Source organism: Typopeltis vanoorti, chromosome 23, assembly GCF_054136105.1.
Source record: "Typopeltis vanoorti isolate ZY-2024b chromosome 23, IOZ_Tvanoo_1.0, whole genome shotgun sequence".
Lineage (NCBI taxonomy): Eukaryota > Metazoa > Arthropoda > Arachnida > Uropygi > Thelyphonidae > Typopeltis > Typopeltis vanoorti.
Window position 1 is genome coordinate 47838705 of NC_143571.1, and position 23337 is coordinate 47862041.

At 37.1% G+C, this 23337-nt stretch overlaps 1 protein-coding gene across 3 annotated transcripts in view; it reads right to left on the reverse strand.

The window, feature by feature from the left end:
- LOC150093822 (protein lifeguard 2-like) overlaps positions 1 to 23337 on the reverse strand; it is a 355713-nt gene that overhangs the window by 56392 nt on the left and 275984 nt on the right. For all 3 annotated transcript variants that reach the window (XM_090413186.1, XM_090413185.1, XM_090413187.1), the window contains one exon: positions 15164 to 15201. In XM_090413186.1, coding sequence (XP_090269312.1) covers positions 15164 to 15201 — 38 coding nt within the window. The remainder of the gene's footprint in view (positions 1 to 15163; positions 15202 to 23337) is intronic.

A 23337-nucleotide genomic window follows, 5' to 3' on the forward strand; every position in this document is an offset into this window, starting at 1 on the left:
TGCCTCGTGTGAAGAAGCGAAGCTTGTTTCTGGAGAACATGATATAGTTCATATTGCTGAAATTAACAGTCAAGATTGAATGTGTGATATAGTGAAACATTTCCTCGTAAACGTAATATATGAAGTATCTCTGGACTAATAGTTCATATTTGAATGTGTAATATAATGAAGTCTGTTACATGAGAACGTAATGTAAAATTGAAACTGAATTTTCTGAGGAGTATTGTGTTAGATTGATAAACTTTAATGCATTTTTGAAAATTATGGAGACAACTACCATGTTTGAATAAAAACTTTAGTTTAATATAACTAAAATCTACATTCGACGTTTCGACCTTTATGTCAAGGTAATCTTCTGGAGCATACAACTATGCACAGAAAACAAGCTACACTACAATCAAACTGGTTTGTTAAAGATACTGACCAACCGCTACAACAATTGTTGGCCTGACCTCTGGTGAAAAAAAAAAAAAAATTATACATCAACGCTCGAGTCCTATTATTAGTATTATCTGTTGGTTGTAGAAATAGATTGGGCGCAACAACAATTATCTATCTATATACATATATTAACATCATGATTATACTTGTACATTCCAGCCAGTTGGTATAGAATGGTTTCTAATACTAGCTGAAGATTGGCTAGAGTCCTGACTTATGCTGGATCTTATATATTAAGTAGGCTGAATGTGTGCCATCCAGATCATTGGAATTTTCATGTCATCTTTGTTGTTGATATTTGGGTGGTTTATCAGGATTTCGCAGGCTTCCTTAAATTTCCTTTCATACCAGGTTTTTGTTTTGTGTGGTATAAAGCATGGGTGCTTTTCCAGTTGATTTGGTGTAAGGTGTTGAGCGCATGGTCTGAGAGGCCTGCTTCACCATAATGGTTATATTTAATGTGTCTAATGTGTTCTTTCTTGTGTATAGGGATTGTCCGTCCTGTTTCACCAATGTACGGTAAGTTACAGGTGCAGTGGATGCAATAGACTCCACGATGTGCTAATGGGAGGATCTTTAGAAGAGTTGAATATGGTTTTAAGTTTAGTGGGTGGTTTAAAGGTGGCATTGAGGTTATAATGTTGTAGGATTCTGTTGATTTTTTCTGATAACCCTTTAATGTATGGGATGGCTATGGTTTTACTGTAATCTAGATTCGTTTTTGTTGTTGTTTTATAGATTATTTTAGTAATAGTATTTTTTGTTATAACCATTATTTATGAATGTGTCGCTGATGATTTTTAGTTCTTGTTTCAGGGCGTGCTGGTTAGAGTAAATTGTTGTAGCTCTGTTTTTAAGGGTGTTGATGACTCCATATTTTTGTGATGGGTGGTGGTGAATTAGCATGTATGTATTGGCCAGTGTGTGTGTGTGTGTGTGTGTGTCGGTTTTTGGTAGACCGTGAAGGACAGACTGCCTGAAGGAGGACGTGTGACTAGGAACAGGAGCGAATTTTGATTTTCGATTTCGATGGTAAATTGCATGCGTTCGTCTTGTTTGTTCAGGTAGCTAAGGAACGTGTTTAGTGTTTGTCGCCTGTGTAGCAAGATCGCAAAAACGTTGCCAACGTATCTAAGCCAGACTGTCGGTCTTAGCATGGCGGAATCAAGAGCCCTTTGCTCAAAGGTTTCCATGTAGAAGTTAGCGATTGTGGGGGATAGTGGTGAGCCCATGGCTGTACCTTCTTTCTGTAGGTAAAATCTGTTTTGCCACACGAAGTAACCGGACTGCAGTACATGGGCAAAGAGGGCCGTAATGTCGGGCGGAAATTTGTTCTGTAGTAGGAGAATTGTGTCATTGATGGGGACATTAGTGAAAAGGGCAGAAACATCGAAACTGACTAATAAGTCGTCTTTGTCAACTTATTAGTCAGTTTGTTGCGCAGTTGTTGCACCCAATGTAGAAATATATTGGGCGCAACAACAATCATCTATCTATATACATATATTAACATCATGATTATACTTGTACATTCCAGCCAGTTGGTATGAAATGATCTTATATATCAGCTAGGCTGAATGTATGCCATCCAGATCATTGGAATTTTCATGCCATCTTTGTTGTTGATATTTGATAAACTCTAAAGTTGTTGAAAGAATGTCTGATGATTTGTGCTTTGTGATTGTTCTGAATAGTTAAGCTGAGTCAATATTTAAGTACATTGAATGATAACTTTGTTCAGAGTGAAATTGAGTTTGGAATCTTGATGATAAGAAGAGAGGAATTTATATCCATAAATTCTAATCGTAAATGATATACTCAGCTGAGTAAATTACAAATGTCTTAATGAGAACTTATTCATTTTTAATTGTATTATCCCTACTATAAATCCTTGTCTTAATGTTAATTTAGGTGTAAAGGGTCAAAGCTGTATAACTGAGAGGAGACCTCCACATAGCCTTTAAAGGAATGCGGAGAAACAACTAAGGCTTTTGACCTAATGTCCAATCCTCACCTTCTTGTGATGCAATCTGATGGGTATCTACTTGGATATTGAATGAATGAGAATGGGCTGGCAATTTGGGATTTAGCCGACCAAATTTTTCTTATTGGTTAAATCAAAATACAAAATGATGGTACATGACAAAATTTCATGCCAGCTGGGGCGTCGCCTGGTTAAACAAGGTGCGCATTGTTTTCACCAGGGAAAACAGCGAAAAGTCACCTACTGGAACAGATCTGAAAACACACCACAACTCAACACCACCAGAGTTAAAGATCGGTACTATCAACATAAGAAGCCTGAATGGCAAAGAAATGGAGCTAACAGAGAAATTAGATAAGTACTAGATCGCCATAATAGGGGTATCTGAAACAAAAAAGACAAAAACTGGTGAGATCTTTCTGAAAAATAAATACAAAAATGTAATATTCAGGCAATGACAATCAAGGAAAAGGAGTAGCAGCCATAGTATTCAACACTAAATAGGAGGCTAATCTTCTTGAATGGCAGGCAGTCTCAAGTAGAGTAATGTGGGCAAATATGAGAATGGGAAACTGGACAATGAGACTTATTTGTGCCTATAGTCCCACCGAAGGTTCTACTAAGATAGAAGTGGAGGAATTTTTTGGGCTTTAGAAAAAGCAACTGACACAATGAAAAAAGAAAAGTTGGTCTTTGTTGGGAATCTAAATAGCAGAGTAGAAAAAATAATTGTCAGACATACAAAAATATTTTGGGAAAATTTGGAGAAAAGAGCAAAGCTGCAAGGATAGAAAAATTAGAACTCCATGGTGGACACAGGAAGTTAAAGAGGCAGTGAAGGAAAAGAAGAAAGCATATCAAAAGTTCCTTGCAAATAAGTCAGCTTGTGTTCTTAGGGAATACAGAGACAAATGTAAGAAAGCTCAACAGTGTGTAAAACAAGCTAAACAAAAGTCATGGAAGGATTTTGGCAAGAACATAGAAAATAAATATCAAGAAGGTGCCAAAATATTCTGGAGGTTGTTGAAGAAGCTTAGGAATAGAGGAAAGAGTGCTGTAAAAGGAGTTAGAGATGATAAAGGTGACATGAAAACGGGAGAAAAGATATCCTTGAAGTATGGAGTAATTTCTTTGAAAAACTGCTAAATGAAACAAGCAGTGATGACAGTACAGTGATAAAAAAACACTGACCAGGCAAGCAGTCAGGAATACATATCCATACTTGAAGTAGAAAAAGTCATCAAAAGGCTTCAAATGTGGAAAGGCAGCAGGAGAAGATGATATTCGACCAGAAATGCTGAAGTATGGTGGTATAAAAGTCTTACAGTGGCTGCACTGGCATAGTTCAGAATGCCTGGACAGAGGGACGAATTCCCGATGACTGGAGTAGAGCTGTCATAGTACCCATATATAAAAAGGGAAATAAAACTGAATGTGAGAATTACAGAGGTATATCTCTACTGAATGTTCCTGGTAAGATATATGCAAGTATACTTGAGAAATGGTTGAGAAGAATTGTGGAAGAAAGCTTGGTGAAGTGGAGAAATCATGGTGCCAAGAGAGAATCTATTCAAAACGCTACAGTTATATGGTGTCAATGGGGCATTATATCAAGCAATACTTACTCTTTATTTGAGTTGTAAGTCAGCAGTTAGAATTGAAGGAAGTACAGGAAGCTGGTTTAATGTTAAATCTGGCGTGAGACAAGGATGTACATTATGCCTTCTGTTATTCATTATCTATATGGATCACATTATGAAGGAAAGTAGTATTAAACATGATATCAAAATTGGAGATGTTAATGTCAGCTCTTTGCTTTATGCGGACAATGTTATACTTCTAAATAAATCCGCTACATGTCTGCAAGATTCTCTGACTAAATTGAATAACTACTGTAATAGATATTGTATGAAGGTCAGCAATAAAAAGACAAAGACAATGAAAATGCCAACTGTGTTGTGAATGGAGAACCTGTGGAACAAGTAAAACATTTCAGCTACTTAGGCACGATTTTTAGTGAAGATGGTAAATTAAATATAGAAATAAACAACAGAATCAACAAAGCTGGTATGGCAGGAAGTCAATTGAATAAATTCATATGGAATAAGAGAGAAATTAGTCGGAACACTAAATTAGCTGTATGCAAGACAGTGTTCAAACCAGTTTTAACTTATGGATCTGAGAGCTGGGTCAGAAGTAAAACACTTTACCAAAGACTAGAGACCGCAGATATGAGAGTCCTGAGAAAGAATACAAATATAAAGATAGGTGTGAACAGATGGTATCAATGGCAATATCATATTAAAAATGAGGATATTAGGAAAGAACTTGACATTGTCAGCATCCAGGAATGTGTTAGCAGAGGTAATCTCAGGTGGTATGGTCACTTAAAGAGAATGGGCAAGGAAAGATTAGCAAAACAAGTGTTCTCTGCCAGGTTGGCAGGAAAACGACTCATTATAAGACCAAGAGATAGGTGGATTGATACGGTAAAAAATGCCTTAGACGATAGAAATATAAGATCTGATAATGTTGGAGTCTTGACAAGTAACAGACTGATTTGGAAGAAAATTGTAGATTAGGAAGCTAGTAATGATGTAAATTTTTCATGTAATACTATCACATCCTGTACACCCCTTGAGGGTACATGGCAGGAAATTGAATGATGATGATGAGCATTAAATATTTTTATTTCAGTTGAATCTTGTGTTTGCCTGAGTTCTTTCATTGCACCGCTCATTAAAATAGTTCGAATCTTAGCAGGAATCCTATATATAATAAGGAAAATTTCGGCCTGAATTAAGTTGATAACAATTTGTACTAGCTGGTGGTTGATTTCATAACGTTGCTTATGCGAATTAGAACATAGAGTGATGCAGTTAAGAATAAATTTTCTCTGAGTTCGAATGTGGAGTCAGTCAACAGCTAGAATATACAACAGAGTAGAAAGTAGAATCTAACAAAATGGCACAGTTGACAGGATGTTGATTCACGAGTAATAATTAATTAAGTTTCGAAATTAGTTTAAGAAGGATTAATTCTTAAAACTTTAGTAACAAAGTTGAGTGAATAACGGTGAGCAGGTTTTGAAATGAATCAGGCAAGGAATTGTATCTCATTTAATTTCTATTTTAAAGTTGTGAGTAATTAGAATTGTAACTAATAAACCAATATGGCTCTTGCGTCCAGTATGGGAATGGAGGACAGCGAGTTCTTCTGTTCCATAAAACCCCAACAAGTCTTTCCCCACTTTTTGGGAGATGAATCAGATGATGTTTTGTCTTTTTTCTCTTACGTAGAAAAGCTTAGGGAAATTGCTAATTGGACCAATTTCCAATTATTAATTTTGTTTCACAGCAAATTAATTGGCAAGGCTAAAGTGTATTTCAACTCTTCCTTTTTCAATTTCTTTCAACTTTCTTTCTTTCAACGCTCATTAAAATAGGTTGAATCTTAGCAGGAACCCTATATATAATAAGGAGAATTTCGGTCTGAATTAAGTTGATAACAATTTGTGCTAGCTGATGGTTGATTTCACAATGTTGCTTATGCGAATTAGAACATAGAGTGGCACAGTTAAGAATAAATTTTCTCTGTGTTCGAATGTGGAGTCAGTCAACAGCTAGAATATACAATGGAGTAGAAAGCAGGATCCAACAGTAGGTCTTGCCTAAGTAATTTACTTATATTTTATGAGTGACAGCAATATTAGATAAAGGAAGTAGCTACACCATGATACTACTGGGCTTTGCAAAGGCGTTTTACAGAATATTATTATTACGTGACACCTCGAGGGAGTCCAAAGACTCATTGAGGGAGGGCACCTACTCTTCAACTCTGTTTCCACCACTCAATCCACTAATGCCATTTACCGCTGACCACCACCACCACCACCACCAGTATTTCCATATACAATCACAAACATCCATGCCCATGGCAGGATTTGAACCCGCAACCTTTTGGCTTAAGAGAGAGTGGGTACAATAACCACTATGCGAAGCAGGCAGACGTTTATAGTTTTCCATATCACATGGAAAACTATTACAAAAGTTGGAGCAAGTGGGAATGGATATGAAGCTGATAGCATGAATGGGGGGGGGGTGCTGACAGACAGACACCAGAGGTGGAGTGGAATATACACAAATGAGAGTGACTTGTTTGTGGAGTAGCTCAGGGTTCTGTACTAGGGTCATTATTCTTTATACATCAATGACAGATATGGAATATCATTGATATAACTATGAGGAGGGAGGGTCTGGAAAGTTCTGATAAACACCTAACAAAAATGATATCAAAGCAACTGATAACCACAAGAAAGAACATACTACTAGCAAAGTTATCAAGGTTTCTTATATCCTTGTATGTTCTTTCTTATGGTAATATCAGTTGCTTTAATATAATTTTTGTCTAGGTGTTTATCAGAACTTTCCAGACACTCCCCTCATAGAAATATCAATGATATTCCACATCTATGTCATTGATCTATATGGAATGATTTATTCAAGTGGGAATATTCAGTTTGCTGATGTTGCAAAACTAGGGAGGTCAATAATTGATAAAGGTGATGTTAGATATCTTGAAGGATGATTTAAATAAATTGGCATTGTGGGCAAATGATAATGATTATCAATTTAATGTTGCAAAATATAAGGTTATGCACTTTGGGTTGAAAAGGTTATTACATACTGTGTATCACATTGATGGTACTGGACTGCAGGAAATTGATAAGGCCCGGCACTTGGCATTAATGATGGATAGACAGTTGAAGTTAAAGTTAGTAAAACAGTTCAAGTAATACTTTGAACTGTTTTATTAAAATAAATAAATATAAAAAGTACACTAAATACACTAAAAATTAAAATGTAGAGAGGTTATTATCCCTATTTATAAGGCTGCATCTTAACTACTACAGATTTGGCCATCTGGATTTCTCTGGAATCAGGATGTAGAGGAGAAGATTCGGAAATGAGTGTCCAAGCTGATGATAGGCCTCCAGAACACTTCCTATAAGGATAATTTGAAAGTGTGTGGATTGTTAAGTTTAGTTGAGAAGGGAGATGATAGAAACTAATAAGTTATTAAAAGGGGTTCTATAAGATTGACACAAAGGAAATGTTTCAATATTATGACAAACAGAGAGAACCGGAGGTCAGCATTGCAAGTCATGTAAAAGTGTCGCTAGAGTATGTGAACTAGATTTTTTACTTGGAGAGTGGTGAGTGAATTGAATGGATTACATGGATTACCAGAAATAGCTGTTGCCCTGGCAGTGAATGAGTTTAAGGAGACATATGAAAGGTATTGCCTTCCACAATGAGTTTTCTGACTCCATGAAGATACTTCATCATCATCATCATCAAATTCCTGCCATGTACCCTCAAGGGGGTGTACAGGAAATGATAGTACTACATGAAAAAAATTACATCATTACTAACTTCCTATCTACAATTTTCCTAGAAATCAGTCTGTTACTTGTCAACACTCCAACATTATCAGATCATATATTTCTATCGTCTAAGGCATTTTGTACTGTATAAATCCACCAATATCTTGGTCTTCCTCTGGGTAGTTTTGCTGCCAACCTGGCAGAGAACACTTGTTTTGCTAATCTTTCCTCTCCCATTCTGTTTAAGTGACCATACCACCTGAGATTAGCTCTGCTAACGCATTCCTGGATGCTGACAATGTCAAGTTCTTTCCTAATATCCTCATTTTTAATATGATATTGCCATTGATGCCATCTGTTCATGCCTATAATCTTTCTTAGGACTCTCATATCTGCGGTCTCTAGTCTTTGGTCAAGTGTTTTACTTCTGACCCAGCTCACAGATCCATAAGTTAAAACTGGTTTGAACACTGTCTTGCATACAGCTAATTTAGTGTTCCAACTAATTTCTCTCTTATTCCATATGAATTTATTCAATTTGATTTCTTGCCATACCAGCTTTATTGATTTTGTTGTTTATTTCTATATTTAATTTACCATCTTCACTAAAAATTGTGCCTAAGTAGCTGAAATGTTTTACTTGTTCCACAGGTTTTCCATTCACAACAGTTGACATTTTCAATGACTCTGCCTATTTTCATTGTCTTTGTCTTTTTATTGCTGACCTTCATACCATATCTATTACAACAACTATTCAATTTAGTCAGATAATCTTGCAGACTTGTAGCGGATTTATTTAGCAGATGACATCATCCGCATAAAGCACTGACATTAGCATCTCCAATTTTGACATGTTTTAATACCACTTTCCTTCATAATGTGATCCATATAGATAATGAATAACAGAGGGGATAATGTACATCCTTGTCTCACACCAGATTTAACATTAAACCATCTTCCAGTACTTCCTTCAATTCTAACTGCTGATTTACAACTCAAATAAAGACTAAGTATTGCTTGATATAATGCCCCATTGACACCATATAACTGTAGCGTATTGAATAGCTTCTCTCTTGGCACCTTGTCATATGCCTTTTCCAAATCGACAAAACTTAAATACAGATCTCTGTTATATTCCCATGCTTTCTCGACTATTTGTCGTAAAGTGAAGATCTGATCCTGACAGCCTCTATTTGGCCTGAATCCAGCTTGTTCTTCCACAATTCTTCTCAACCGTTTCTCAAGTATACTTGCATAGATCTTGCCAGGAACACTCAGTAGGGAAATATCTCTGTAATTCTCACATTCAGTTTTATTTCCCTTTTTATATATGGGTACTATGAGAGCTCTACTCCAATCATCGGGAATTCGTCCCTCTGTCCAGGCTTTCTAAACTATACAGTGCAGCCACTGTAAGACTTTTATACCACCATACTTCAGCATTTCTGGTCGAATATCATCTACTCCTGCTGCCTTTCCACATTTCAAGCCTTTGATGGCTTTTTCTACTTCAAGTATGGATATGTATTCCTGACTGCATGCCTGGTCAGTGTTTTTTTTACCACTGTGCTGTCATCACTGCTTGTTTCATTTAGCAGTTTTTCAAAGAAATTACTCCATACTTCAAGGATATCTTTTTCTCCCGTTTTCATGTTACCTTTATCATCTCTAACACCTTTTACAGCACTCTTTCCTCCATTCCTAAACTTCTTCAACAACCTCCAGAATATTTTGCCACCTTCTTGATATTTATTTTCTATATTCTTGCCAAAGTCCTCCCATGACTTTTGTTTGGCTAGTTTTACACAGTGTTTAGCTTTCTTGCATTTGGCTCTGTATTCTCTAAGAGCACAAGCTGACTTATTTGCCAGGAACTTTTGATATGCTTTCTTCTTTTCCTTCACTGCCTCTTTAACTTCCTATGTCCATCAGGGAGTTCTGATTTTTTTTATCCTTGCAGATAACCTCACCACATGCCTCTCTGGCAGAATCAATCAATGTTTTCTTCAGAGTTTGCCACTGAATCTCCAAGGTTTGATTGCTGTTCCCAAACTCTATCATTTTTTCTTCAATAATCTTTGTGTATTTTAGTCTACAGTTCACATCTGAGAGCTGCTCAACTTTTATTCGCTTTAAAACTTTCTTACATGTTATTCTTTTCAATATGAAATTCAATTTTATCCTGCTCAAGACTAAATAGTGATCACTTCCAATTTCAAATCCTCTGTACACTCTGGTGTCCTGCACCAGGGAGAAAACATCACTATCAACAATAACATAGTCAATGAGACTAAATCATAGAAACAATGTCCGCTATTGGAAATGAAAAAGTGGAGGACAAGAAATTAAATTGAAATTAAAATGTTTAAATATATGTATTCTTGGGCAGAGTTCGTGTCTTTTAAGCAGTACAATATCAAGGTAATTGATCCCGAAGGTTATATATTTTTGCAAGTCATTTCGGAAACTGTTTTTACTTGTATAATAATAATATTGATAACATTTCAAGCTTAGTATAGACAAAAAGGAAAAATAGATATTTTGATTAAAGTCATCTGTAATATGCTTGAATGGTACTCTTCTAGAACAAGGCTTAGAAACAGAACAAGAATTCAAATGGAATATGGAATGAATGAATATTTCGATCCTTATGAGAATTGTGGTCAGTGCAAATTTTTGAATCAGAAGACTGAAAATACTAATAATATCTGGACTACTTGGAGGGCAGCCCTTAACTTCCTTGTGAGGACCACTGTTCAGAAAAAAATCAAGTGTTTTGATTTGGTGCTAGTGTTGTTAGTGAACATGGTGGCCATGTTGAATTGTGCTGGAAAACGTGTTTTTAAATTAAAGTATAGTGTGCTTTTTGTCTCAAATTGTGCAGCAGTTGTACTTCAATTGGATACAAGTGTCCTTCAGCGGTGTTATTGTTTGGAATTCTGTTGTATATATTGTGTTTTCGGTGCTGTTGGTTTCCCTACTTCAGCGACTAAAGATGGCGTCCAACAAGAAACGTACGTCAGTGGTGGCTCACAGAACTTCTCTACGAAAGTCTGGCTCTGCGTTGGATTTTTCGCAGTGGATGCTTTGTGGAAACTGTTATATGTATGCGCTGAGGAATGTGAAGGATCTGTGGACTGTTTGACTAAATGAGAAGAATGAAAACGTCGACATATGAGAGAGGTGTCGGGATAGGCTGAAGCGATTAAGCATGGAAGCAGACATCGGGACCATAGCAGATGAACTTCGGTAGGAGTTCGGGAAAATGACCATCTTTTGCAAGAGGAATTGGAAGTGCTCAGTAAGGGGGGTTCTGGAAGTTAAATCCGAGTTAAATGGGTTGAATCGAGAAATTAGGACTATGGAGATTACTCTAGCTGAAGTAACTAGAACAGAATTAAGTATGGGAGAGTCTTTGGTGATTGATGAAGAAATAAATAGTATGGGAGTGATTGGGAGTCAACAGAATGAAAGCACAAGAGGTCTAGAAGAAACAAGATGTTGTGAGAGTGAGGGAGTAAGTAAAAGAGTGTTGAGTAATGAAACTGGGATAGTCATGCTGAATAGCATGGAAATGAGGAGAAATAATTTTGACTTGAATGAAGTTATGAGTGGTAAAATATATGGTGATTCTATGATTAAGGGTATGGAGAGTGGTATGCCTGAGGAGTGCTTGGCTGGTGGAACAATAGAGAGAGTGGCTTCAGCAATAAAGAGAGGGCATGATGCAGAAAAGATGATAGTTATTGTGGGTACAAATGACCTGAGTGGTAGTATAAATCAGGTAGCAAAAGATTTAAGAACATTGTTAGATATCGCGAAGAAAAGTGTCAATGGGAGGATAGTGTGTGTGTGTGTGTGTGTGTGTGTGTGTGGGTGTGTGCTGCCTTGTTTTGACAATTATGAGTTAAGTAGACGAGCGATGATAATGAATGATATGATTGCAAGAATGTGCAAAAAAAGAGGTTTGGAATTTGTTGATGTCTGGAGTATGTTTCAAGGAAAAAGACAGCGGTATGCAAGAGATGGGTTGCATCTGAACTTGGAAGGTCATAATAAGTTACTATTTTCTAAAAGTTGAAGTAATTGGGCAGGGAAACTAAAATTGAAAAGGTTGAGTGTAAGAGGGAGAAACTTAAGCAGTGATTGTATAATTGTTGATTCCTATTCGCGGAATAAATTGCAGAATAGAGGGGATAAAAATCGGCTAAAAAAACCACCACCTTGTTGTCTGCACCCTATGGCTTCAGAAACCAGATGGTACCATCAACGATGGTAGGCCTAAGCAGCTATATCGTGTGAAATGGGAGGCACTGAAAAAAATGAGGCTGTGAGGAGGAATTTTGCAGATGACATTTCCTCCAGGTTCAAAGAGATTCCCAAGCATACTGCAAATGTTGAGGAGTGGGAGCTGTTCAGAACAGCTGTCACTGCCTCTGCACTCTCATGCTGTGGCAATGGGCAATGAGAAAAGGACACCTTGGTGGAACCAAGAGGTCCAAAAAACTGTCCAGGCAAAAAAAGGAGGCATACCTAGCATGGCTTAGATCACCTGAGATGCGTTTCCAGTATGCTGAGGCATGAATGCTGCTGCTGAGGCAGTAAAGACAGCAAAGCAGAAGGCTTAGGAATCCTTTGGAGAAAGATTAGACTCATCCTATGCAAATGCAAACAAAGTATTCTGGCACGCCATCCGCTGCCTTCGAGGGAGGAAATCGTGCACAGCAAGGGCAATTAAGGCCTCTGATGGTGCACTGTTAACAACCGAGAAGGATATCCTCCACAGATGGAGAGAATACTTTGAGAACCTTCTTAATCCAGGTGGCCCAGCAGTTGTGGACATTCAAGAGGTGCAGATTGGGGCAATGACTAGTTTCACAGCAGAAGTGGTCCATTTAGCAAAAAAAATTGCTAAAATGAAGCAAGGCTGCTGGTGATGATGAAATTTGGCCCAAAATCTAAAAGCCTTAAATTGAGATGGTGTTCTTTGGCTGACTTGAGTGGTCACACTGCTTGGATATCTGGGCGAGCACCAAAGCAACGGCAGACAGGCATAATATACCAGTCTTCAAGAAGGGAGACCAGAGAGATTGCAGCAACTATCGTGGCATTTCTCTGCTCAGCCTGCCTGAGAAAGTATATGCTAAGTGCTTGAAAAGAAGGTGCAGGAGCGTAGTTGAATCAAAGTTCCAGGAAGAACAATGTGGCTTTCGTCCTGGTAGAAGCACAACTGACCAAATCTTCACTTTAAGGCAACTCTTTGAGAAATCTTGGGAATATGCCAAGAATGTCTACACATGTTTTGTGGACTTGGAGAAGACATATGACCGGGTTCCTTGGGATAAGCCTTGGTAAGTAGTACAGGAGTATGGAGTGGATGGCCAACTATTAGCTGCCATCAAGTCCCTGTATGAATGCGCAGAGTTTTGTGTCAGGGTAAACAGCACAAAGTCTGAACCTTTCACAGTCTCCGTTGGTCTCCGCCAAGGGTGTGTTCTGTCACCCCTCATTTTCATAATATTTATGGACTAAATTGATAAGCACAGCCGAGGCAGTGAGTATGTCAGAATTGGAAGATGTAGCATTGGACGTCTGCTTTTTACAGATGACCTAGTTCTGCTTAGCTCTTCCACAGATGACCTCCAGCAGACCCTGGATAGGTTTGTAGCTGTTTGTGCAGAAGCCGGAATGAAGATCAGGGTGGCCAAAACTGAAACATTTGTGGTCTCAAGACAACCATTCCAGTGCACTCTACATGTGAGTGGAGTCCCACTGAGGCAGGTGGAGAAGTTTAAATACCTTGGGTCCATATTCACGAGTGATGGAAAGTGGGACATAGAGCTAGATACTCGGTTTGGCTCAGCAAGCGCAATATTGCAGGAGCTTGGGCATTTGGTAGTATTGAAGCTTGAGTTAAGCCAGAAGGCAAAGCTGGCTGTCTTCAATACAGTCTATGTCCCCATCCTCACCCAGGGTCATGAGAGTTGGGTAATGACTGAAAGAAAGCAGACACCTATCCAACTGGCTGAAATGAGGTTCCTTTGAGGGATTGCGGGGCTGACAAGACTCGACAGAGTCAGAAGCTCTGCAATTCAGGAAACCCTCAATACTCAACTGCTGTTTCTCCATGTTAAGAGATCACAGTTATGCTGGTATGGGCACCTGGTTGGAATGCCACAAGAGGCTCCCCCAGCAGGCCCTCTTTACCAAGCCAGAGGGTGGGAGGCCACATGAAAGGCCAAGGAATCGCTGGATAGAATATATCCAAAACCTTGGGTGGACACGTTTGAGAGTCCCACCAGAACACGAGCTTGGTGGCAGAAGATTGTGACCAATGGAAGTTCCTCTTGCAGCTGCTTCCCCCACAACCCAATTAGGAAAGGTGGGCCTTGAAGTTCAATTCATGCGTTTTAGCTGTAACCATTTTTTAGGAAAGTACTGCTGATAACTTTAAATTCGTCTTTCAGTGCATGTTCACTGGTGCAAATCTTCAAAGTCCTGTTTTTTAGAGTATTAATGACACCTAGTTTTTGTGTTGGATGATGGTAGGAGTTTATGTGTCGGTTTCCGATAAACAGTGAAGGAAAGACTGCCAGAAGGAAGACATGTGACAAGTGTAACTAGAAATGGAAGTGTGTTCTGCTTTTTAATCTCAATTGTGAACTGTATGTGTTTGTGTTGTTTGTTTAGGTGGCTGAGGAAAGTGTCTAATGTCTGAATGGCCATGGAGTCAGCGAAAACATCTTCAACGTTTCTAAGCCAGACTTTGGATTTTAAAGGAGAGGAATCTAGAGCACGTTGCTCAAAATATACGTTCTCTAGATTCCTCTCCTTTAAACTCCACAGTCTGGCTTAGATACGTTGACGATGTTTTCGCTATCTGAAGATGTCTCTGTGACTGAGACGAAATATTGGAAGCATTAAAATTAGTTTTAATCCTTTCTCAGTGCTGGTAATATTCCATTAAACCTCCAACATGAATAAAAGAAAAACAACAGGCTATGGCCTTTACAAGCTGGCAAAATCTGCACTATTACTTTCATTCTGCATTGACATCAAATTCGTGGCATGTTATCTTTCAAAATTGAGGGGGGGGGGATAGGCAATATATTAGCAACATTACATATGCCAAGGAATAATATAGAAGATATCCCTTTACATTTCATACTTGAATTAGTTGGCAACTAGATGTACTTATCCCACAGGAAGGCCTCCAAGGTTTCATTTGTATGTATGCATTAATGCATATTTGTTCAAACAAGCACATGTCAATGTATTAACATTTACAACTGAATTGTCAATAGGAGGAACTATGAAAATTTTCCATTTTTTAAAGTTATAAAATTTCTTACCTCGATATAACTCCAGTCATATAACTTAAAGCAAGAGTCTGTAAAAAGAATAAATGTAACAATAAGTATACACTATGAATGAAAACTAATTTTATTGAAACTCAAATTCCATAATTTAAGCTTTAAGATAATGCTAACAACACACATTCCTCCAAGAGTTATAAAAAATTCATTCTAAATAACATTTCCCAAATCTATATAATCATTGCCTAGCACAATGCACATAATGTTTAACACATCCTGGACATGCGTACAAGAGAGCAGCACAGCTGGTTTTTGACATCTGTCTTTTGAACTTTGATATATATATATAATAGTTCATTTAATTCAAAATTTTTTTGAAGAGTAACAAATAATCTTTGGCACTTACAACCCTTAAGGTTCGACTTGCTTGGCCTTTGCAGATATAATTATAAGATGATGGGAATTAAAATCTAAATGCCTAAATAGACTGTATGTATATGTGTAAATTGGATATGTTCTCCTGATGAATTTGCTTGTTAAGACAAAAAAAAAACTGCTTCCTTTCTCTATATGGCTAACTCACCATCAGTCGAATGTCCTAATAAAGGTTCTTGACATCCCTAGCCTTTCTAATCAAACAGCATTGTCAAAATTGAATGGGCAATAGAGACTTCGATAGCTATTTTGCCATCTACTTTTCAAGATATCAATTCTACAACTGAGACTTCTAGGTAAACAAAGGATGTTAAATTGCTGAGGCTGTTATATTGAGATGTTTTATATATATATATATATATATATATATATATATAACATCTCAAGGATAACAGCCTGAGCAATTTAACAACCTTTGCGATTACGAATTTTGATAAGGTAATGATATATAGATGCAAATTATCTGTTAATCTGTTACCAGATTTTTTTTTTTTTTTACATATGCTAATAAAATTTATCAGCTTAGTAAAAAAAAGTAAATGACAGACAAGCAATTATATTCTTTGTTTTAATTCTTTACCTAAGCAAACAAAGTTTGCATAGGTAAAGTATATTCATATATATATATATATATATATAACTGCCTCAGTATCCTATAATGCAAAGTACATTTACTTTTGGACATGCATAATGCTATGCATTTATGGAAAGGGTCATTAACTAAACTGGTTTTAACCTTTATTGAGGTCTCATCAGTGGGAGATACTGAGGTCAAATTAAATCCTGTCTATTATAATTTACTGTGTAACGAGAAAAATTTTCTACAACTATTTCTGATACAGAATATTTTGATACGTTGATATAACATTTTGTGACATGTATATGAAAAATATGATTCTTGCATTGATTTAACCTAGTATGTTCTGAAGTCTAACTTTCCACTGATGAGCTCACAAAGGTCAAAACCAATCTGAATGATGACCATTTCCACAATGCATACAAATATACATGTCCAAAAGGAAGTATGCTTTGTATTATGGGATACAGGGGCAATTGATGTGAAGTCAACAGTCTCTATATACAAGTAAACTAGTGAAGATACTTCATGTGCAAACTATGCTTATGCTTGAGAAGGATTAAAACGGTATTTGCAATAATCAAGAAATTATCAGTAAAGTTTCATCTCTTAAAAAGTTAAGAATTATGCAAGCATAGACAATACAGTCTCCCCCCCCCCATGATAATAATGCAAACTAAAACATTGCAATGTTATTTTCATATTCAGAAAATGTTCTTTCTATCACTACAAATTACCAATGTGTTGCATCGTTTATAACAGATCTGCAGAAAATTCAAGTAAACTAAGATTTTGAGAAAAATAACAAAATTAATTCAGCATTTTGACCTTCACATAAAAGTCAACATCAGAAGTATGAAGAAATATATTTAAAAAAAAAAAAAAACATAAGAATCTCATATAGCACTGTTGTGGTACACTGAACAAGAATAAACTAACAGACTAGCACCTGAACTCATATTAAATTTTAAAAAAAAAATGCACATATATATATATATATATATATATATATATATATATATATATTATCATAATGATCAAGAATTTCAAGACCTTTATGAATCGTGAATAGTGACATTGCCCTATTGAAAAATTCCACCAAAATTATCCAAAAGTTAAAACGAATAAATATGGCAATAATTCCTACCAGAAAACATCCTGAATCCTACTATAATAGGCAAATGACAATTTACCTAATTTATTTTAAAAAAAGCCATCTCTGGCTAGAAGTACTAGTCTAAAACTTAACTGGTAATTAGTTTACGGAATTAGTCTAAAACTTTATGAATTAATCACAGAAGAGATGATCCAGAGTTATATTAAAAAACCAAAAATGTATTACTAAAGTTTCTGCAATATAAAGAGAACTGAAGCCAGCAGCATCTTATACATTCTGGAAAAAAGAAATCACTAGGAGAAAGACATCAAGATGATGATACCACTAGGAGAGGGTTGATGTTCTCCATCATCTGTTTAAAACTGTACCTATTGCTGAAGGAGGCCTCACTGATGCCTAGTGATTATGAACATGGGACTGTTGAAGATGACAAAATCAAGTGCCGACCAAATGTCTGAAATTTTGCAGCTACTATTTCTGTTGAATTTGGATTGGCTGATAATGGTCTCAAAGACTTCTGAAAGACTTCTCAATTACTTTTCATACCAACTGTTGCTATTTAGAAGTTATCAAGCACCTTTCCAATAGCACTTGCTATGTTTTCATAATTGGAAATGCCTAATTTACTATGGTGAATAAAACATATGTAGATTGTTTAATTCACCAATAAAAATGTGAAAAATGAAAATAAAACCAAGCAATAGTTAACTGGCTGACTTTATTCTTGTTTGCATCTCATACTCTTCTTTTACAACAGAAGATAACAGGACATTAAGTTTTACATTCGCCATGTTATAACAACAATGGCAATGTCGGGACCTTTTTTTTTAAATATTCCTAAAGCATTATATTATTATGCTATTTTCTACTCAAAAACAGGATTAATAACTTAAACTTCGGTAATTTTTCTGCTGCATAATAAAGCTAATAACCATTAATGCACAACAATGCTCATTTTTAAAGATGACAAGTTTTTTTCCTTAGGTCTCTGAAAGGGTCACACAGCCTCTTACTCTCTAATGATTTCTGAAGAAGTACTTTTCACCAAATATTAAATCCAAAACCTTGGATATAATATTTTAGTCCCACCAGAACACATCAGGTGTTCCGATGTGAATGTTCAGATCCCGGTGTTCAGGTGTTCTGCCACCAGAGCACCTGAATGTTCTGGTGGCGGAAGATCATGACCACTGGAAGTTCCTCTTGCAGCTGCTGCCCCCACAACCCAATTAGGAAAGGTGGGCATTGAAGATGGATGGATGGATGGTGAACTAAAATTAAAATTTCAACATATCAAAGACAAAGCAACTTTTCATAATTTTCATTTTTTTTTTTACTAACAGTCCTACCCAAAAACAACTGTGTACATTAGTAACATGGATGGGCTAAAGGTGAGATGTTTTATTTTTCATGGCCATTATGGACTGTTGATTGCACAACTTCCCCACCTTCCTGTGATATAGCCTGTTACCACAAATGGGGCTCTGACAAGGTGAGTATTGCAGCCTTAAATGCATATCTTCCCTAGCTGGAAGAAATGCCAACCAGACTTCTAGGTAGCAGAGATCCTTCATCACCTGGTGAAATACCACTGCGCCCCTTTTTCATGGCCTGAAGAGATTACTGCTATGTTTCATCTCCAGTGAGCCTTCTAGCTTCTGTTTCCCCCCCCCCCCCCATTCTTCCCATATGCTATGCAGGTGATAGTCTTGCTGGGTATGCTTACACTATTATTATTGAACTAAGAAGCCAGTATCTACTCCATTTGAGGATACAGCAGTAAAGCAGTTTTCTGCAGGCTGGCAGCCAGATAGTGCACAGGACTGAATCCAATGGTAATGCATTGGTCCTGATCAGCTGGCAAATAATTCTGCTGCTGCCTGGAGGAAGACCAAGTTAGGGTGTAGAGAGCACTATCTTACTTGGACTGGAGTCTGGACACTTCCCGGGTGGAGGTTATGTGCACAAGGCCCTCAACCCTGATGCATATCCATCTGCTCTAAGTTTCCTGAATTAACAACATAAACATGAAAGACCAATACAAATATTAGCAATGTTAGCATTTTAACCACAGATATAAAACCACTTATAAAAATAACAAAAAATGAAAAACACAACCAAAATTTGCAAGAAATAATAAAAATATACAAAACTTCCCCCCCCAAAATAATAAAATCTCTTCCAATAAAAAACACTTCCACATTCATTTCACCAACATTCGAGACATCGATGCAAACATTAAATGTACACCACCACTTACATCCAAAAATCTGATCTACTTTCCCTAAACGAATCCCAATTAGCAGAGCTAGACAAATTATGCAAAATCCTATTCATCATGATAATAAATGTACTTCTTCCCACCTCCCCATTTTTTTCTCAGTAAGTCAATGGGAGTTACATAAAGTGCTTGTATCAGTGTTTGGAGAACATTTCCATTGTGTGAGAACCATTCTAAGAAGTAAATAATAAGAACAGCAAAGAAAGTAAAAACAACATTGATATTTTGTAAAATATCATTTCGCCATCAATCTTTGTTACTAGAATGCCCTTTGTATTATGCACACTCTACTTAAAGTTCAAAAAAGTTATTTTTCATCAGCTAATGCCTTTTATTCCCATATAAGGAGTAGAGGAAGCCATTTTAACCATATCTAACTTTTGGAAACTGAGTTAACAGTTCAATCTCTACTGGTAGCTAATCAGAGATAGCTAGCCCAAGGCTATCACTAATATAATCGGCATGCAGTGATGCGACAGCTAACAAGTGCTGCATCTCGTGGTCCCTAACACAATATTTTTAATATCTGAAAATAGTTTGAGTTCCACGGTTGATTTTCTTGACTTTATGGGATGAAAAACCTGAGTTTCCAGGAGAAAAAACTCGCTTGCCCATGCCAGAGATCGACTAACTTGGGAACCAGTAAAAAAAAAGAGACTTAGAAAATGTTCCTTCCTTTGTGTAGTCAAGCTCCAAGGAGTGTAAATGCCATTTTCACTGAGCTATATATAATGAGCTAAATATTCCATTTTTCCAGTCTGCATCTACTCACAGCAAAGGCAAATATTTGCCTAGTTCTGCAAATTAGCACACAACATGCAACAGCCCTCCAACTACATTTTCCATTATGCATCCTGCAAAAAAAGGGAAGAATGTGCCTTAGCCAACTCTAATATCCCATGACAGAGGCTATCCAACCTGGAATCCCTGATTTTTGATCTGCTCTGTCAAAGTACACTGCAACCATGTTTTGGAGAGGGAAATACATCCAAAAATGTCTCTTCTGAGTTTTACACCCTTGCTAACTACACTTTTACACAATTTCCATGGGTTCTCCTCGTTCTCTCCCTCCCTTCGCCATGTGCTGAAAAAATCTTCAGCATTAATCCTATTAATAACTTAAATGCTTCTATCATATCAACTCCCTTTTGCCTGTTAGCCAGTTTTTGAAACCCACAGGCAAATACATTTTCATAAAGAGCATTCCATAGACCTGCCATGATCTTTTTCACTTGTCTCTGGATCCGCTCCACTTCATCCATGCAGATCTGAGTGCAGTAATCCAGATGTAGCCATATTAAAGCTTTATAAAAGAGAACAATAATTCCCCTATTTTGGCTTTGGCTGCTCTTCAACAGACATGTAATCTGATGTGCTGTTTTGACCACCTTCATAATATACCCAATAAACAAACTTCCTGTCCAAAATCGCTCATAAGTTCTTGGCCCCATCAGTTTCCTGCAGTTTAGTTCCATCAATATAATCCACATCTTGTAATTAGTACTTCCAGGTGTAAGGTGATGCACTTCTTCGTAAAGTACATCACTATAATCTGACCACATTAAACTGGCAGCCATCTGCCACTACCCATAATGCTAGTCTGCCTTTCAGGATCTTTACATCACCCTTCATTCACCATCATACTATCCAGCTTAGCAACATCAGCAAACAACTGAATATCTCTCGTCAAATCATTTCCTATATCACTTATATACAGATTAAACAACAAAGGACCAAGTACTGATCAACCACCCTCTAATCCAAATCACCAGATTCATATCCATTCCCATTTGCTCCAATTAATGCAAGAGAGTTCTATGTGGAATCTTGTCAAATACCTTTGCAAAGTCTACTAATATCACTGAGTAGCCCTTATACAACTCAATTGTCACTTTACACTAGTGTTCAAAAAAGCTAAGGAGGAACTGTATTTTTACATGTATATGAAAAAATTTTCATGACTACAGCCAAATGTGGAAATAAATTTATTGCCGGCATACTAATAAATTATCTTCTTTTCCCTTCTACGTGTTAGGCCTACTGGCCTGTTACAGAGCTATCTTAAGCCCTTCTAAGTCATACCAGTCCCAAGGATAAGGTGACTAGCCCTATGGTTCCCAGTATATTCTATGGCTGTAGCTGCATGTGTTCACAGGACTGATTTGCCTGCTTGTGGGAGGGAAAAACCCCAGATAAACTGAGGAGAAAAACTCTGCTATCCATGCCCAAGACTGGCTAACTTGGCTATGTCTGAGAAAGATCCATAAGCTCCTCACATCAGCAACAGAAATCGAACCCAGGACACTCCTTTCCCAGGTATATGGGTGCGAAGCGCATAGCCACTAGGCTAACAGCACGGACAGACACTAATAAATTATATTGCACAAAAAATGTGTTATAAATTTCTACAAATCAAATTGCAATATGTTTTTGGTAAAAGTTACAAATTTCCTAAGGATGTAGTTAATGTACAGTACTTATAGAAAACTGTGCAGAGATACATTTTAGTATGGAATATATCTGCCCCAAACTGCAACGCAGCTCTTTCACAGCATCGTACCATGCTTAGCAAAAAGTGATTGGGAGTTCTTGAGGCAAACTGGTCCACTCATTCAGAGAAAAAATAAGCATTGCTTGTTTTCTGGCGAGGAATTTCAAGAAGCAATGCATCTGCCTATTGAGTCCCAAATGTGTTCTATTGGATTGAGATCTGAGGAGCGTGCTAGTCACTCGATTTGATTAATATCCTTGGTCTCCAGGAGTATCCCCACTGCTTGTGTATGATGTGGTGTGGCAGTGTCATCCATAAAAAGGAATTCTTTGCCTACAGTACCACACAACAATGAAACATGATGTTGAAAATCTTTGTTTCAATATGATTCACCAGTCATAGTCACTTTTTCTAGCACTTGTAGCTCGGTGTTCCATTAAGCATAATGTCTCACAGCACCGTGACCCCAGCACCACCTTTCAAGAACATTCTCACAATGGTAAGAAGTACCACTTTCACACCATATCAAGTGTCATTTAAAATCAAAGGAAAGACTAAAATGACTCTCACCTTTAAAGAGTACATTAGTCCATTGGTGTCTTGTCCAATTTTTATGGATGGAACACCACTGAAAACATGCTATATGAGCTGTGGATAAAGGGATGCAAACTAAAGGCCTTTGGGTATACAGTAGTCTCCCTTATCTGTGGGGGGGGGGGTATGTTCCGAGACACTCCACAGATAGTGCCGAACCCTATATATACTATATTTTTCTAAACATACATATCTATGATAAATTTTAAGTTTTAAATTAGGCATAGTAAGACATTAACAACAATAACTAATAATAAAATAGAACAGTTATAACAACATACTGTAATAAAAGTTATCTGAATGCAAATGGAATCTTACCAAACCTCAGCATATGCTTTTTTTTATTATTAAAATATTATTTTATGAAGTCGAGAACTTTCACCTTTTTTACTTAAAAGGAAGCACTTTACGGCTTCTCTTTGGCATATTTTAATTGCCAGCATCACTACTCTTGCACTTTGGGACCATTATTAAGTAAAATAATGGTTACTTCAACACTGCAATACCGCAACAGTTGATCTGATAACTAAGAACTACTCAGAACAGCACACAATCTCAGGTCAACTTACGAAAGTAAGTTGACCTGAGAGCTTACGAGAATGCAATCCTCGGCATCCCAGAGTTGCCTTAGCTATTAAGACAAGTAGAGGAAGGTAAGGCAACTCGGGGATGCCAAGGATTCTATTCTCGTAAGCTCTCAGGTCAACTGATGAAA